This window comes from Corvus hawaiiensis, chromosome Z, assembly GCF_020740725.1.
Source record: "Corvus hawaiiensis isolate bCorHaw1 chromosome Z, bCorHaw1.pri.cur, whole genome shotgun sequence".
Classification (NCBI taxonomy): domain Eukaryota; kingdom Metazoa; phylum Chordata; class Aves; order Passeriformes; family Corvidae; genus Corvus; species Corvus hawaiiensis.
Window position 1 is genome coordinate 32,116,994 of NC_063255.1, and position 15,020 is coordinate 32,132,013.

The 15,020-nt window shown below is 41.9% G+C and overlaps 1 protein-coding gene across 1 annotated transcript; it reads left to right on the forward strand.

Annotated features, from left to right (window-relative positions):
* The first annotated feature begins 1,645 nt into the window (after nucleotides 1–1,645).
* CHRNA6 (cholinergic receptor nicotinic alpha 6 subunit) lies at nucleotides 1,646–12,427 on the forward strand. The gene is made up of 6 exons (XM_048292752.1): nucleotides 1,646–2,003; nucleotides 4,343–4,482; nucleotides 5,640–5,684; nucleotides 6,732–6,841; nucleotides 6,982–7,966; nucleotides 10,943–12,427. Exons 1-6 carry the CDS (start codon nucleotides 1,661–1,663, stop codon nucleotides 11,063–11,065), a joined length of 1,746 nt encoding a protein of 581 aa, XP_048148709.1. The 5' UTR covers nucleotides 1,646–1,660; the 3' UTR covers nucleotides 11,066–12,427.
* The last annotated feature ends 2,593 nt before the right edge of the window (nucleotides 12,428–15,020 follow it).

The window sequence follows — 15,020 nt, forward strand, 5'->3', positions numbered from 1 at the left end:
GGCTGCGTAATTCTGTTAGCCACAATGCACTACAGGCACATAAATTCAGGAAGAAAGTATGAACTCCATTCATTAAGGTGAGGAAACTGAGAGTTTATGGACCTGGTCTGTTAACACCAATCTAATAAACATTGCAAATTGGGAAAATTGGGCACAAAGCAGAATTTTTTTGTGGTTTTTACTTTTTTCCTTGGAAAATGTTGGCAAAATGGAAATTTAAAAGATAAATCACCATGCTGAAACCCACATTTTCGTCTTAAAATTATTTGCAAGGAGACTTTATATCTAATTTCTGTTTAGAGATGCCTCATAGCCATGCCTTGTGGTCTGCACTTACACTGCTGCTTTTGAGAGGGCAAAATGACTCCCAGACTTCCAAAAACACATGTGGTTTGTTTCTTTTGCTTCCTCATCTCTCTGCTGAAGGCTCCCTTGTCTCCAGTGAGCTCTGGAATGAGGCTTCTTCTAGTAATCCTTCAAGATTTATTTTTCATTCCTCAAAACTTGTCACATCCCTCAAAACTTACCATAGGCAACTTGGTCCTCTTCAGGTTTCTTCTTTATGCAGTCAGCTCATTCCTAAGTCTCTTTCTTCCAGACAGCCCTCTTCCTTCCTATCCATACTTTAACAATTTGTATAAGTGACGAATTACTTTCTTATTCTGAGCTGCAGCTTCGCCTCTGTATTTTGCAGTATGAAGGGCATCCTTTTTTCATATTCTGGCTTTTTTTTTTTCTTCTCTCTATACTTACACAACAATGTAAGTGCCTGAAAATCAGCAGCATTTCTGTTTTGATGAAATTATTCATCCAATCACTCAGACTTGTTCATGCTGGATTGAGCACACATAAAGGAGATTCCCTGGCTGAGCTGCTTTCTGGGAGGCTGGATGGCACCAAATAACCTGTGGTGCCTTCCACCCCGCTGCAGCTAAACAGGACCCTTAGTTTCTCAGATCCTTTTCCTATGGATTCTTTTCAGGCATTCCTGTTACAAGGACATGTGTACTGAACACCTGAGGAGGGAACATGCATTAACCTCTAGGGGATCATGAGATCACGTTTTTTTAACTTCTGTGATTAAGAGTAACACTCTGTTTCAGAGAACTTTGCGTGTAACAGCACCTGGTGGTTTTTTTCTTTATTCGGCTCTCCCATTTTCATATTAGCATACTGGCACAGGAGACTGCGCACATAAGGAAAAAAAAGTTAGAAGAATTGATGTTGTAAGCTGACTTGACTGCCAGGAAAGAACTTAGCATGCTTAGTTGCTCCTGTCAGATGGTAATAATAAGTCTACTTGCCTTAGATTTATTCACTCAGAATACTGTCAAGCAATTCTATCACTTGATGCTGTGCTTATTTCAAGGTTCATATGGATTCTCGTAGAGGTGTTAAAACCCTATAGCATCCATTTCCATCACCTAAAGAATCAGTCCTCAGCCAAGAAACTGAAGCTGTTTCACCTCTGCGTATTCTGACAGACTCACTGAGGTGACCACCAGGCAATAGCTAAAGCAGCTGCTTTAGCAGGATGAGAGTTCTTAACCCTTGGGTAAAGGGTTGAGGGAATGTTCCCCCTGCTCCATGATGGCTGTCCTGTGTCTTGCCTTCCTTCCCTCTCCTGCACTCTTATACATTCCCCGAGGCAGGGGTGCGGATGACTGGAAATGTGAAGTCAGCTGATAGGATGCTGCCAGACTCCCTTCGCTCTGCACGGCTTAAGCTCTCCTTGCCTAGTGCTAGTGAAAGCAACTCGGCAAGCCTTTGCTCAGCTCAGCAGGCTGCCGTTTGCTGCAGATGCAAAACCGAAATCCATCCTTCCACCGCCTACTTACCATCAGGAGGGTTATATGTCTTCTTGCCTCTTGTTTCTTTCCCCAAACCTGTGTTATCAAAAGGAAGCTCTATTCTGCTGCTAGCAATGCATCCTGAGAGGTGGCTATGTTGGTGTTGCCCTGCTTTCTGTGTGTGGGCATTCATGTTCACATCCTTGATTAAAGGTAGGCTCTCTTTGATACCAGTTTCTAGAATATTTTCTAGTCACTGTCTCTGCTTCTGTTTTCTTGAATGAGTTCAACGTAAAGCTTCTACCAGCTATTTCTAACCTGAAAACTGTAACATTTCAACAGTATTTAAAAAGAGCTAAAGCAATATTGGTTTTCTGACATAAAACTCTTCATTTTTGTTTGATAACTAATTGAAGAACTGTTTCTAGAAAACAATAAAAATGGAAGAGGAGTCCTAGTAATTTCATTTGGTGCTTGAATTTGCAAGTGCTTAAATAATGCAGGCTATGGATGTGCATGGTCAGTACTCACACTTTCAAAAGTGAGAACTTAATCTATTGTTGTTCACAATTGGTTTTGATCTGTGTTTAAATATGCTGCAGTCATTTCTGCGCACAACACTCACCCAGTTTAGCAGGATTTTTCTTTTAGGACACACATCTGTTTTGAAAGTCTCGCTTCTGCAGATGACCAAATGTGCATTAAATATAGTGCTTGTGTTAGCAAGGCATAAGATATTGTCTTAAAACAGCACCATGAGATTAGACCTAAATACTTGTCTGGTTCTGTCACTTTATTTTAAAGCATGTGTCTATTAAGAAGCCAGTGGGAAAATTTCAAATGAAACATGATTTTAGACTCATTGACTTTAGTCACGAGGCTTTATGTTCCCACAGCAGTGTACTTCTAGTCACAGTGCTATGGGCGGTGATGATGAAATCTGAAAAGAAAAATTTTGGTTGTTTTTTGAATTGAACAATGCACGATCTAAAAGCATCCAAACTTTATAGACATTCATGTGTCTTCTCTGAATGATGGTGAAAGGATGAAATGAAACATCAAGTTTTAAAATTTTTACTAAACTTTTCTTTCCATACATTTAAGTAACCAGTAGCCAACATTTCAGCTTGCAGTTATGATAATCCCCTGCAATTTCAGGATGCTTTGTATCACCTTAGACGCAAAATCTCTTTTTCAAGAACAGGGAAAGGGCAGTCTAAGCATGGAAGTGCAGCATACTGAGACCAAGCGTCTCCCTGCAGGACATCTGTGCATCCACAGGCCCTTGTATTCACTGAGGGATATGTAAACTGCAAATTTGTGTTCTATGCTGTGCCAGAGACCATGCTGCCTGACACAAACCCCTTCTGTGTTTAATATTTGCAATCATAAAGGCTTATCATGGTCGCTTGTCTAATGTGTGCTAGTGCAGTCTGGGACTAATGCAAAAAACTTATGACAATGAGTCTGAAAACAAATTTTTCTTCAGTTGTATCAGTAATATCTTTGGGATCATCGTATAGCTTTGATAACACAACTGTGTGCAACATGAGAAGGAAATTCTAAATCTTGACCTTATAAAGTATTTTTATTTTAGGTGCTGAATTACAGTAATGCATTGTAATAGCAGAGTTATTCCAGAAAATTGTTCTTCTGAGCTGATGTTGCCAGAGCCATTATTATTTAATATTTTCCTTTTGAAATCAAAATGTATAACCTTTAACATTGTGAAAATAACTGTTTCAGGTTTGGACTATGTGTAGCAGGTTAGGAGCATTTTTCTTAACCCTGAGTCAGCTCAGTGCCTGTCACATACCTTGTTTCTTCTAAGCCACCTGGTCTGTTCTTCTTTAATGAGGGTTACAGCTATGATCTGCTTCTTCCCAGAGAACACAGATACATGATATAGATACTACACAGATGCATGCTATTCTATAAGAAATGTTAATGTTTCCACTTTTTTCTTGTTCACAAAGTTCATTAATAAATAAACTTTCTTCAAAGAAAAACTGTGCTATCTGGAGATTGGAAATATCAAACATGAGGATCAAATGCAGTCATAGTGTTCAAGATGAGGAGGCATCATTGTAGTCACCTGATAGAGATTTTGATACAGTAGTTGCAGACTCAAGCTTTTAATTTCTAAGTAGCTATGCTTCTCATAAACACCCTCTTTTACCAGGAAGATTCACAAAGATTACATCTGTCACATTTCTACTTCTTCTATTTCACACCACCTTCTTCTACTTTGATACCAGGTGTGATACCAGGGTGGGCCAAATGGAGCCCATAGGCTAAATCCAGTTTAGGGGACATGAAGATTGAAGCCATTACCTTACTCTTTGAGGAAACAAGGAGTAGCCAGCATTCTGCAGGAGGATGCTTTCAGCTGACAGCATACTAGTAACCCTCTCCTCTCTGTGCTCTGATGGCTTTAAAGATGGTCAAAAGCATGAGATCCATAAATATAGCACAGACTAGTATGTTATCCAGTACCTTCTTCCCCTTTTTCTTACGTCTGGCTTAGCTGTTCTTTGTCTTTACTAACACAGATACCACAGCCTGCAAGTCAGAGGAACGGTTATTTCACAAACTCTTCTCCCAGTACAACCAGTTCATTAGACCGGTGGAAAATGTGTCTGATCCTGTCACAGTGTATTTTGAACTGGCCATTACCCAGCTTACAAATGTGGTAAGACTCACTACAGAATACTGCTGAGCTTTGGGGATGGTTGTAAACACACGCAAATCGCTGAAGCGGGAGATGGAAATGTGATGGCTGTACGCACCCACACTATCCTAGCTGGTATTTCATATGTGTCTAAGTGCACATACTGAGGCCTTTGCTGTTCTTTCAGTCAGACAGGTCATTCCAGTTGCTTGAACAGGCGGTTTGAATGACACGGATTCGTTTGCTTACTCTGTAGCATCAAACCCCTCTGCTTCAGGTAGCAGCCTCCAGAGCCCAGGGCAGAAGTACTGAATGTTCAAGCCCACTCTTCACAGGGCTAGCCCACTCCAGAGACATCTGGTGTGTCCATGTTGTGTGTAGCATACGACCAGTTCTCCTGTGGGGCTACTGTCATTTCCCAGTGGTCCTGAGGGGAAAAATCTTCTCCTTTTTTACATGGTTTTTTTTCAGTCTATTTGTTTCAAAATGACATAAGGAAAAAATGGTGTGGCAACTGGAAGAGTGGTGTTTTAAAGCATGGAGGTGGGGATGAATGTTGCATGTTTTGGAATGCAAATGGGTGTGGGGCAAACACGATGAGCAGGAGAGAGGCAATCTGGAAGAAGCAAAACATCACCTTTCTGATTCATGACTGATTGGCAATTGCATTAAGTGACTGCAAAAAGAAGGTCTCTGTATAACAGTTACCTAATTTAGTGCTGGTCAAGTACATCTGCTCTAGAGGTCTGCATAGAAATTCAAGAACATTGTGATATGTGTTCAGATGGCATTTTCCTTGGATCTTGACCAATTCTGTACTGTGTAATCAGAGCTTTTTAAACACTGAATCCGACAAAATACACAGCCACAAGAAGAACCTTATTCCTCTGGTACAGATCAGAGCAATTCTAGGTTGTGTGCTCTCCAGATATTCAAACTCCTGGCAAAACAGTGCAGCTTTCTGTATGTCTGATATTTATGGAGCATGATTTTTCAGTAAAGCTTTATTAATTTTTCAGTAGGGCTGCACACAACTGTGTACAATGTGTAAACCTCTTGAAAGATGCTAGAAAAGAATCTGGCATTAGTTAATGTGAAATTCTATTTTCTGGTTTTATGGGCTAAGTTTTTGGTCATCTCAGGACATTATAACTGGTTCTTGCCTGTGTTTTTTATAGGATGAAGTCAATCAGATTATGGAAACAAATTTGTGGCTAAGACACGTAAGTGACTGTGTTGCATTTCTCATGCATTCTGCATCGAAATGATCAAATGTGTGTTACCTTATAAGTTACATCTATCGAACAAGTTCTTGTTTTGTAACAAGGATTTAAAAAACTAATAAGGAGAAGCTCCACAGTTGAAAAAGTAATTTCTCCATTCTTTTTACCAAGAAGTTACATCTTCCTTCTTTCCTGTGGGATATATTTTTCTTCTCCAACTTCATGATGATAGGTTTTCTTCTGGAAAATCTAGCTGGATGTACTCCTTAGAGTGATTAAATATGCAGCTCTGCAGTCCTAGGTCATCTCCACCAAAACATTTATTAGAAAAAGGAACATACCTCCATTTTTCCTGATAGTTTTAGTGCTTTTACATAGATAAAGATACTTAGAGGACCTAAACTGCTGCAAAAATATAGCTAACTTGCATCATTATTTTCAGGCACTGATTGTGGTCCACGCAAAGTTTTCTGTAAATGATACTGTACTTATGATAGGAGAGAGACCATGGAGCATGGCCCCATGATAGGGCAATAGCCAGCAATGCAAGAGAGCTGCTGTGCATCCCTTGCTGCCCTGACCTGGTTCCTACTCCTGTGGAAGCAATACTGTCTTCTGGCAGCAGCTGCCTGTTCGTGTGCTTGTGTGCTGCCTAGCTCATGAGGGTACTGCTCTCCTCTGGTGCTGTTCTCCCCTAACCAATGGGGTGCTGCAGCAAGGCCCCTATTTCCTCTGGCAGTGGGGAAGTTATCTTTCACAGACAGGGCTCTTTACTGATGTTGCAAGACAGAGGAGAGATCCCAGCATGCCAGCAGCTCATAACAATTGTCACCCCATGGTGTCACAGAGAACAGAGTAGCAATCAAGGGGAGCAGTATTCACACATCCAGTGTTTCTCCAGGTCATGGCCTTGCTGTCTTTTGGACCATTGTTCCCTTCTCTGTGTGCTACACTTTTATCATAGTTTCTTGTTTTACAGGAAGATCTGAGAAACAGATATTTGTTGGTAATTTAAGGTTTTAAAATCCTTGTCCATTCTTCTTCCAGATTTGGAATGACTACAAACTACGGTGGGATCCCAGACAATATGATGGCATTGAATTTGTTCGGGTACCAGCAGATAAAATTTGGAAACCAGATATTGTCTTGTATAATAAGTATGATGATTCATTTTACCCATTTTATTGATTCATTTGACTCTTTCTCTCAAAAATATCCCCTTGCAGCACCTATGAAAGCACCCATTACTTTTTATTTCCATGGTAATTTTTTTTCTTTGCCTCATTTGTCTTTCCAGTGCTGTGGGAGATTTTCAAGTTGAAGGCAAGACCAAAGCCCTCCTTCGCTATGATGGAATGATCACCTGGACCCCACCAGCTATTTTTAAAAGCTCCTGTCCTATGGATATTACCTTTTTCCCATTTGATCATCAGAACTGTTCACTCAAATTTGGCTCATGGACCTATGACAAAGCCAAAATTGATCTTCTGATCATTGGATCCAAAGTAGATATGAATGACTTTAGGGAAAATAGTGAATGGGAAATAGTTGATGCTTCTGGCTACAAACATGATATCAAATATAACTGCTGTGAGGAGATCTACACAGACATAACATATTCCTTTTATATTCGAAGGTTGCCAATGTTCTACACCATAAATCTGATCATTCCCTGTCTTTTCATCTCATTCTTGACTGTGTTAGTTTTTTACCTGCCATCTGACTGTGGTGAGAAAGTTACTCTTTGTATCTCTGTGCTTCTTTCTTTGACTGTATTTTTACTGGTGATCACAGAAACAATCCCATCCACTTCTTTAGTAATTCCCCTAGTAGGTGAATATTTACTCTTCACAATGATATTTGTGACTCTGTCAATTGTCATCACAGTGTTTGTCCTCAATATACATTACAGGACTCCAACCACACACACAATGCCCAAATGGGTAAAAACCATTTTCCTTAGCCTGCTCCCCAAAGTCCTGTTGATGCAGAGGCCACTAGAACAGCAGAAAAAAAACGCCTCCAGAAAAAATGAGAGAGCTTCAGAAAGTAAGTTGGGCAAGTCAAAGCGCAGCAAACACAAAGACACCAAATTGCACACGGAGCAGCGCTGCAGCCACTGTGATAAGGCAGCTGAACTCCCAAGGACCAAAAGACGGCTGAGCCATCAGTCCCTGAAATGGATGGCAGAGCACATGGAGTACTCCCCAGAGGTGAAGGATGTCATTAGCAATGTCCAGTTCATCGCAGAGAACATGAGGTCTCAAAATGAAACCAAAGAGGTAAGGGAGGTAACCATCCCATTAGGGCTTGTTTTGATTGTATTGAAATCAGTGGTGATGACAAGGTGGAGTGCCTGTGGGTAAAGATCAGGGGCGAGGTCAGCAGGGCACATGTCCTGGTAGGAGTCTGTTACAGACCACCTAGGCAGGATGAACAGGCAGACAATGAATTCTGCAGGAGGCTGGAAGAAGTATCATGATCACCAGCCCTTGTTTTCATGAGGGACTTCAACTTGCCAGGTGGCTGCTTGAAGTATAACACAGCAGAGAAGAATCAGTCTAGTAGGTTCCTGGAGTGTGTGGGAGATAATTTCCTGGCACAGGAAGCAAGCCAACCAGGGAAAGTGTCCCACTGGGCTCACTGTTTGTGAACAGAGAAGGACTACTGGGAGATGTGATGGTTGGAGGCCATGGGCACAGCGACCATGGAATGATAGTTTTCAATTTGGGGTAAAGTTAAGAGGGGTGCTAGCAGAACTGGACCTTCAGAAGCTAGATTTTGGCCTGTTTAGGAGGTTGGTTGTCAGAGACACTTTAAAGTCAGTCCTGAAGGTCCAAGGAGTCCAGGAAGACTGGGCATGGTCTAAGAAGGAAATCCTAAAGGTACAGGAGCAGTAAGACAAGTTGCTGGGGAAGAAGACCATCTAATGAATTTGCTTGTGTGAGGTTATAAATTTTTTATCCTATTTGGGATTACTGTCATAGAAAATGATGCACATTGGAATTTAAAGAATTCTGGGGCCACATCCTCATGTGTAAACACAAGCAACTAAAAGAAACTGCAGAAAGATGTGCTGACACTGAGACCTCACAAGGAGCAGGAATTCTCTGACACTTCAAGATATTTTTAAAGTGTTTAGAACCTAATGAAACATATATCTTTGATCTGTCATGGAATTTTTGCTTTTGAAGTTTTTTAGATGCTCTATGATGGTAAAATCCATTTCAAAACTAAATACTGCTCTATTTGTATCGAAATTCACAAAAGCTTTATAAGTGAAGTGTTGATATGCATACTTTCTATCAGAATATTGTGTTGGAATTCATGCAACTTCTGTGAAACATAAAGATTACCTTTTTTCCCCTAAAACCTAAAGATTACGTTTTCTCTATTCCCTGCAGAAGAAATTTCATCTGAAAACAAAATCCATTAATTTCTGAATAAAGGACTAGAGTTAAGCTGGTGACTGAATTCATAGAATGAGCATGTAGTACGTGCCAGCCCGAAGCAAAAGACAGGAATTTATTGCCATAGAGGAGTATGGGGTTTGAGCTGACCCTTGCTCAGTACCTATGCCCTTAGTGCTTTCCTTAACCCAAACATCTCAGCCTGGCTTTCATTATCACACCAGCTGCATAAAACATATACATGTACTGATTCAGCTGCTTTCTCTGATGCTCTCCCAAAAAGAAGAAGTTTTGCATGCAGTCATCCAAATAACTTGCTGTCTTGATTATGCAGCTCAGGAGAAGTCCTCCTTTGCTAGTTTTGCTGATTTGCATTTTGCAAATCTCTCCTGACACATGAAATTGTATTCTTAGTCCAGTGTGTTCATCAGCAGCTTTGTACCTTACCTTTCAAAACATATTAGGGATGGGAAGCATGATTTTTCATTTACAAAAATCCCTTTTTCAGGGAAAAAATGGGATTTTTTCTCAGGCAAGGACAGACAAAAGTGATTCTGAAGGCTGCTTCTGCTTCAGCCAGATATACAAAGCAACATGGGTGATACTATGTACTAGTCCTGTATAAATAAAAACCCTTTAAAAATTGTAGCAACACTTACAGCTGTGGGAGTTCTTCCTGCATGTTTTTTCATGCAAAATACAGCTTCCATTTCTGATTTTCAGAAGTCCTCCAAGTTCTTCCCTGACTTCCAGCATGTTACTATCCATGGTCATGAAGTTTTCTTCAACCACCCTCTTTTCATAACATCCCCATCACTCAACCCAACACTACTGATTTTACAGCTATCGTCTCAGCAGCCTTGGGAGGCTGGATAGGATTAAACCAACTACAATCCTGAAAAGTCTTACCTTATTTATCTTTCTCACCTGGGCTGAATTGCCTTTATCATAGTTTACAACTTTGAACTTACCCTACTTGACTTTTACTTATGCTCCCCAATAACTGCCACTGTATTCCTCACCCTCACCACAATAAAAATCCTAAACCCAGTATTTTCTGGGAGGAAAATATAATGAAATTGGGAAAACACATGGAAGATCCCTCAGCAGAGAGCTCTTGAACAGTCACTAGTTTATATGAGTGAATGTTCTTCTGCAGCAGTGTTTCTTGTGCAGTGCAAGTTTAAAGCTACGGTTTGAAGGACAGCAACTTCATTGAATGTGGTTCTAAGGTCTGTCTCTCAGACATACAAAATCCACTCTGTCCTGCTTAGCACAAGATGCTGCATTGTGCTCAGTCAGAGCCCTTGTTTTGCTATAGTCCATGTGTCCATGTGTCCAGTTTTCTGAAATCAGTTGGGCTTGATTGGAGAGACCATGTTTCAGGTCAGACCAGTATAATAGCAAACTGTGTCTTGCGTGGGCTGTCAGGATAAATCCTTTGGCAGGGTTTAGTGATGTGCAGCTATGGTGGCTGTGCCTGCTGTTAAACCACCCCACCCCACTCTGCACCACTGATCTGCATGATCAGGTCCTATTTGTTAATGTCAGCATCACAACCATGGATGGGCTGCCCTCAGACTTGAATATTTAGAAAAATTCAGCAGACTAGGACAGTGTTGTATGTTAGCAGCCAAAAGTGGCAAAATACCATTAGAAAATCAGCCCTCTCTGAAGAGACTTGAAAACTGCAGCAACTATAAGCACAGCAAGCAACATTCCAGACTTGCATGTGTGTTCTTCCTCACATTCAAAAGCACAAGAGGCATTTCTATTGCATAATGTCAACTCACAATTGCATGTAACATTTGCTGTCGTTTATCCTTTTCTTTTTTTATTCTCTTGCAGGTGGAAGATGATTGGAAATACATAGCTATGGTGATAGACAGAGTATTTCTCTGGGTATTTATAATTCTTTGTGTGTTTGGGACTGTAGGGCTCTTTATCCAGCCACTAATAGCAGAGACATAACTTGATCCACTGCTTTTTATCCACTTTTGTTCTTCTTTCATTTTTGGTTCAGAAATTTACCTTTTATTTCTCTCCTCTAACATAACCCTTCTGCTCACCACCTCCTCAGCACCCAGCCACAGAGGGTCCCAGAACAATAAAGTATGTGTTGACATTTATGTTTGAAATCAGACAAGTCTTAAACAGTTAAATCACATTTGAAAACAAACGGACTTAACATTTGAATGTGGTTACCATGTGAGACATATACATTTGAAAACTACATACTTCTAAAATCTTTCCAAACTAATTTGATCTGCCACTTAGCTTTGCATGTGACTGAAGTCCCCTTTACTTCCTGATGGTGTGTACCAAGACCTTGATGAGCTTCAGCAGGACTTCCAAGCCACAGCTCTTGTCAGTTACAGTGGTCCTAGCCCACAGGTTCTGCTCTGAAAACTCTTGCTTGCTCAGGCTCAGACATAAACCAAACAGAGAAGGGTCTGTCCCTGAGCAGCTACTTGTCACAGACAGAATTGGTTTGACAGCATTGGATTGATCTGAATTTTCCCATTTTTAAAACCCAAGACCAACCTGGATTACACACATCCCTGTAGAAAAAGGCAGGATACCGTGAATCCTGTGCAAAGCTGAGCACCTTGTTTCAAACAGCTGTGCAACAATGTTCTGTTTGCTGGCTCCTCGTGGGTCTGTGCTGTGTGTGCAAGCCTGTAACTGTAGGGACATGTCCTTTGGGGCTGATGTCACTGCTATGTAATCAGGTCCCAATCCTAGTGTGCTTCATCCTGAAACACTTTGCAGATGTGTTCCTGATGTGGTTTCTATAAAATGTGGATGGTTTACCCTTAAATCCCTTGTTTGTTTGTATTCCTGTTAGTTCTGTGCTAAAAGATTCTTCTTTAAAAGGCACCACTACAATTAAACCCAATGACTTCAAGAATACAAATCCCTTCTCTCTTATAAGAGCCTCTAAATTTAACTGTGCAATGTCAATGCAGTGTTTTCAGTGTCTGACATGTATCAGTCTTGGCTCTGAACATCACCAATCCTTGGAATGTATGACTCCCTGTTTCTGAAGTCACTGACTGGCCTTTTACTCTTTTTTGACGTTTCATAATAAAGAGAATAGGAATGAATTACTGTATATATTAGAGACAAAGGTGGAATGACAAGAATATAACTGTCTTAATCCACCCAGTCATGACTGTAGAAGAAAAAGTAGAAGAAAACTATTATTTTCTGTAATCCCCCTGAATGTTGTTTGATTATATAGTGACAGACAGACAGATTTATGAAAAAGCATGGTTTATTTTGTCAGCCTGTCAATTAAATATCACTCCTGAGATAAACCTTCTTGAAGAATTTGTGGTTTGTTGTTTTTTTTTTTAATATTTCCTGTTGTGAAATGTGTTTATAGATGCTACTAAATGACATTGACTATGCTGGCTCTTTAATCAGAAAGAAGGTGAGGGAAAAGAAAGGAAATTCGAAGAGGAAAGCTGAATTCTGACGCCAAAAACTTCGTTTCTACAGAAAAGACATCTGAGTGCCAACATTCACTGTTGCATTCTATGTCCATCCAAACCATGAAAATATTGTGGCTCAAGGTGCACTGCAGTGGTGTCTTAAGCATGACAGCTACAACCCCACAGTCTGACTTCAGCAAAATCCCTGATTTACAAAGTCGTCTTCTGTCTCTTTCTAGTGTACTATTGCCCCTTCCTTCCCTCGACTCAGTAACTTTTGCAGCCATCTTTTTGCCATTCTCAGCTGTGTTTGGCACATTCAGTACTGGAGCCTAATGTACTGCTGCCAGCTTTGTGAAGGTAGTTGACTGATTATCGAGAGTGGGGATGGGGGATACAGTAAGCATGTCAGCACGTCACCTTGAAGAAAGCTGCAGTGGGGCTGCCCCTGTAAGCAGACACGGAAGAACCCACACAAAAATGACATTTTTGCTTGCCCCAACTCTTGCTGAAGTTTGGGGGACCTTCTAACTGAAATAACAAGAAAAGCTACAACTAGAGGTGGTGCCATGCCAGATGCAGTTGGGTCACACATTGTGCCCAGCCACAGGAAAGGTCTATTCTCACCCCATCAGCTCCAAAGCCACAGCAGCAATACCCCTTATTATATCTCAGTGATGGCTGTACCACTGGCAGCAAGAATTCTCCTTTCCTTGGGAGTGATGGCATCTATGAATTAATTTTAAGAGCACACCAGCAATTCAGCATCTCAGCACCTCTTTACATTCTCTTCCCAAGGGAGACCATTTTTCCAGTTTGCCTCCACTAAAAGGCCCAGAAGTGTTTGTCATATTTATCTTTTGGTGAGTGGGTGATATATGTGGACTTGCCAAGCAAGGCCACGGTCCCAGCAAACCAGTGCCCAGAAACCAAGGCAGCATGTGTTGAGATAGTAGTAAGGCAGAGGGTTACTGGGTTTTTTTAAGATTTGGGATTTGCAGTGCTGTCATCCACAGACAGAGCAGGTGGAGCAGCAGGAGGGGCCCCACTGGAGGAGTTCTGCCCAAATATCCTCCTTACTTGTGTTTTTAGTGGCAGGCCGTTGTGGGGAACATGTTGAATGCTTTTGTGGGCCAGATTTAGAGAAGCTCAGGAACAGGCAGCACAAGGGAATGAGAAGTGAGGCTACAGATGTAGCAGTTCCAGATGCAATGCTAGGAAGACTGGAGGCCAGAAGCCATACCTATGCAATGTTCATACATCTCCCACACATGAGCCCTGCTGATCTTCACCAGCATAAGCCAGAAAAAGCATCTTGGCATCAGACACAGACGTGTGAGACAGAGCAATGTGTTGCCTGCAGGTGGGCAACAAAATTGTTGCATGGCGGGGACAGGACCATCTGTCAGATGAACACCTGAGGCACTTGCCCAGGAGAGGAGGTTGTCATCTGTCACAGCTAACAGGCAGCCTCCTGGCAGCAGAGCTCACAGGGAATACCTATCACTACTGCAGCCCAAGAGTCTGGAAAGACTGGAAATAAGAGCTTCCTGGTTCTTTTCCTACGAGTATTTCACAGTACTGTCTAGTGGAACAAATGCACTTTATGCGAGAAGAGAAGAGCAACTGATAGAATGGTCAATGTGAATGAGTTTTATGCCAGTATCATATGCAAAGACATCTCTCTGTATGTGCTAAGCTAAATGGATTTGCCCCTTGTTACGATCTGGTTTAGACCCAGAAAAGCAAAGCAAGCTAAGTCTCTGTGCATAAACCAAAAAGAACTTAGAAGGTTCAAAATTTTCCCAGAAATGAGATTAAAACCAAACAAGGTTAGATGTTGTTGCCAAAAAATTGATGTATTTTATTTAATAGTAAAAGAGGCAAAGAGAAGCGAAGAGAAAAGAAAGAAAGAAAGAAAGAAGTGTGCATGGGGGGTGGGGGAACAGGGAGAGGTGACAGGGGTTAGGTGGAAGCAGATTACCCCTCCAAGGGTCCCAACGATGTCTCGTTGCTCCCCTCCATCTGGTCTGCTGGTGGTGAGGGTCCCCTGTCGCCGCCGTGGCCACACCACCACACACTGTACCAGGCCGCCACACGCTGCCACACGCCCAGAGAGTACAGAATCCCGTGGATTAATACACGCTTTGGGCCAGGTGTGCCTCTCTTGCAGGGGCCAGCTTGACACTGTCCCTTGCAACACTGAGAGTCTGTTGCATCATCTCTGGTGCTCTGGTGCAGGGTCTGGGGACCCCTTGGGGGGGGCCCCTGTGATGGGCCATGTCACCCCCTCCTGCTGTGGATAAGCTTCCCACCCTGGTGAGGAGCCCTCGGCTGGGCTCCTCTGCACAGTGGAGGACGGGCAGTCACTGCACCTCTGACCAGAGGCTTTTCCAAGATACCCAAAGCCTCTCCTCCCTCCACCCCTTGGTGTGAGGGTCTGTTCGAGCCTGGCAGCTGATAGCCCTGGGGCTGTGGTCCTCATCTTG

Excerpts from the sequence above, each read along its gene's own strand:
- CHRNA6 (XM_048292752.1), top strand. The coding sequence starts at position 1,661 with ATGACTGGAAATGTGAAGTCAGCTGATAGGATGCTGCCAGACTCCCTT. Across the intron at positions 6,842-6,981 it reads GATATTGTCTTGTATAATAA|TGCTGTGGGAGATTTTCAAG; the intron begins GTATGATGATTC and ends TTGTCTTTCCAG. Across the intron at positions 7,967-10,942 it reads CTCAAAATGAAACCAAAGAG|GTGGAAGATGATTGGAAATA; the intron begins GTAAGGGAGGTA and ends ATTCTCTTGCAG.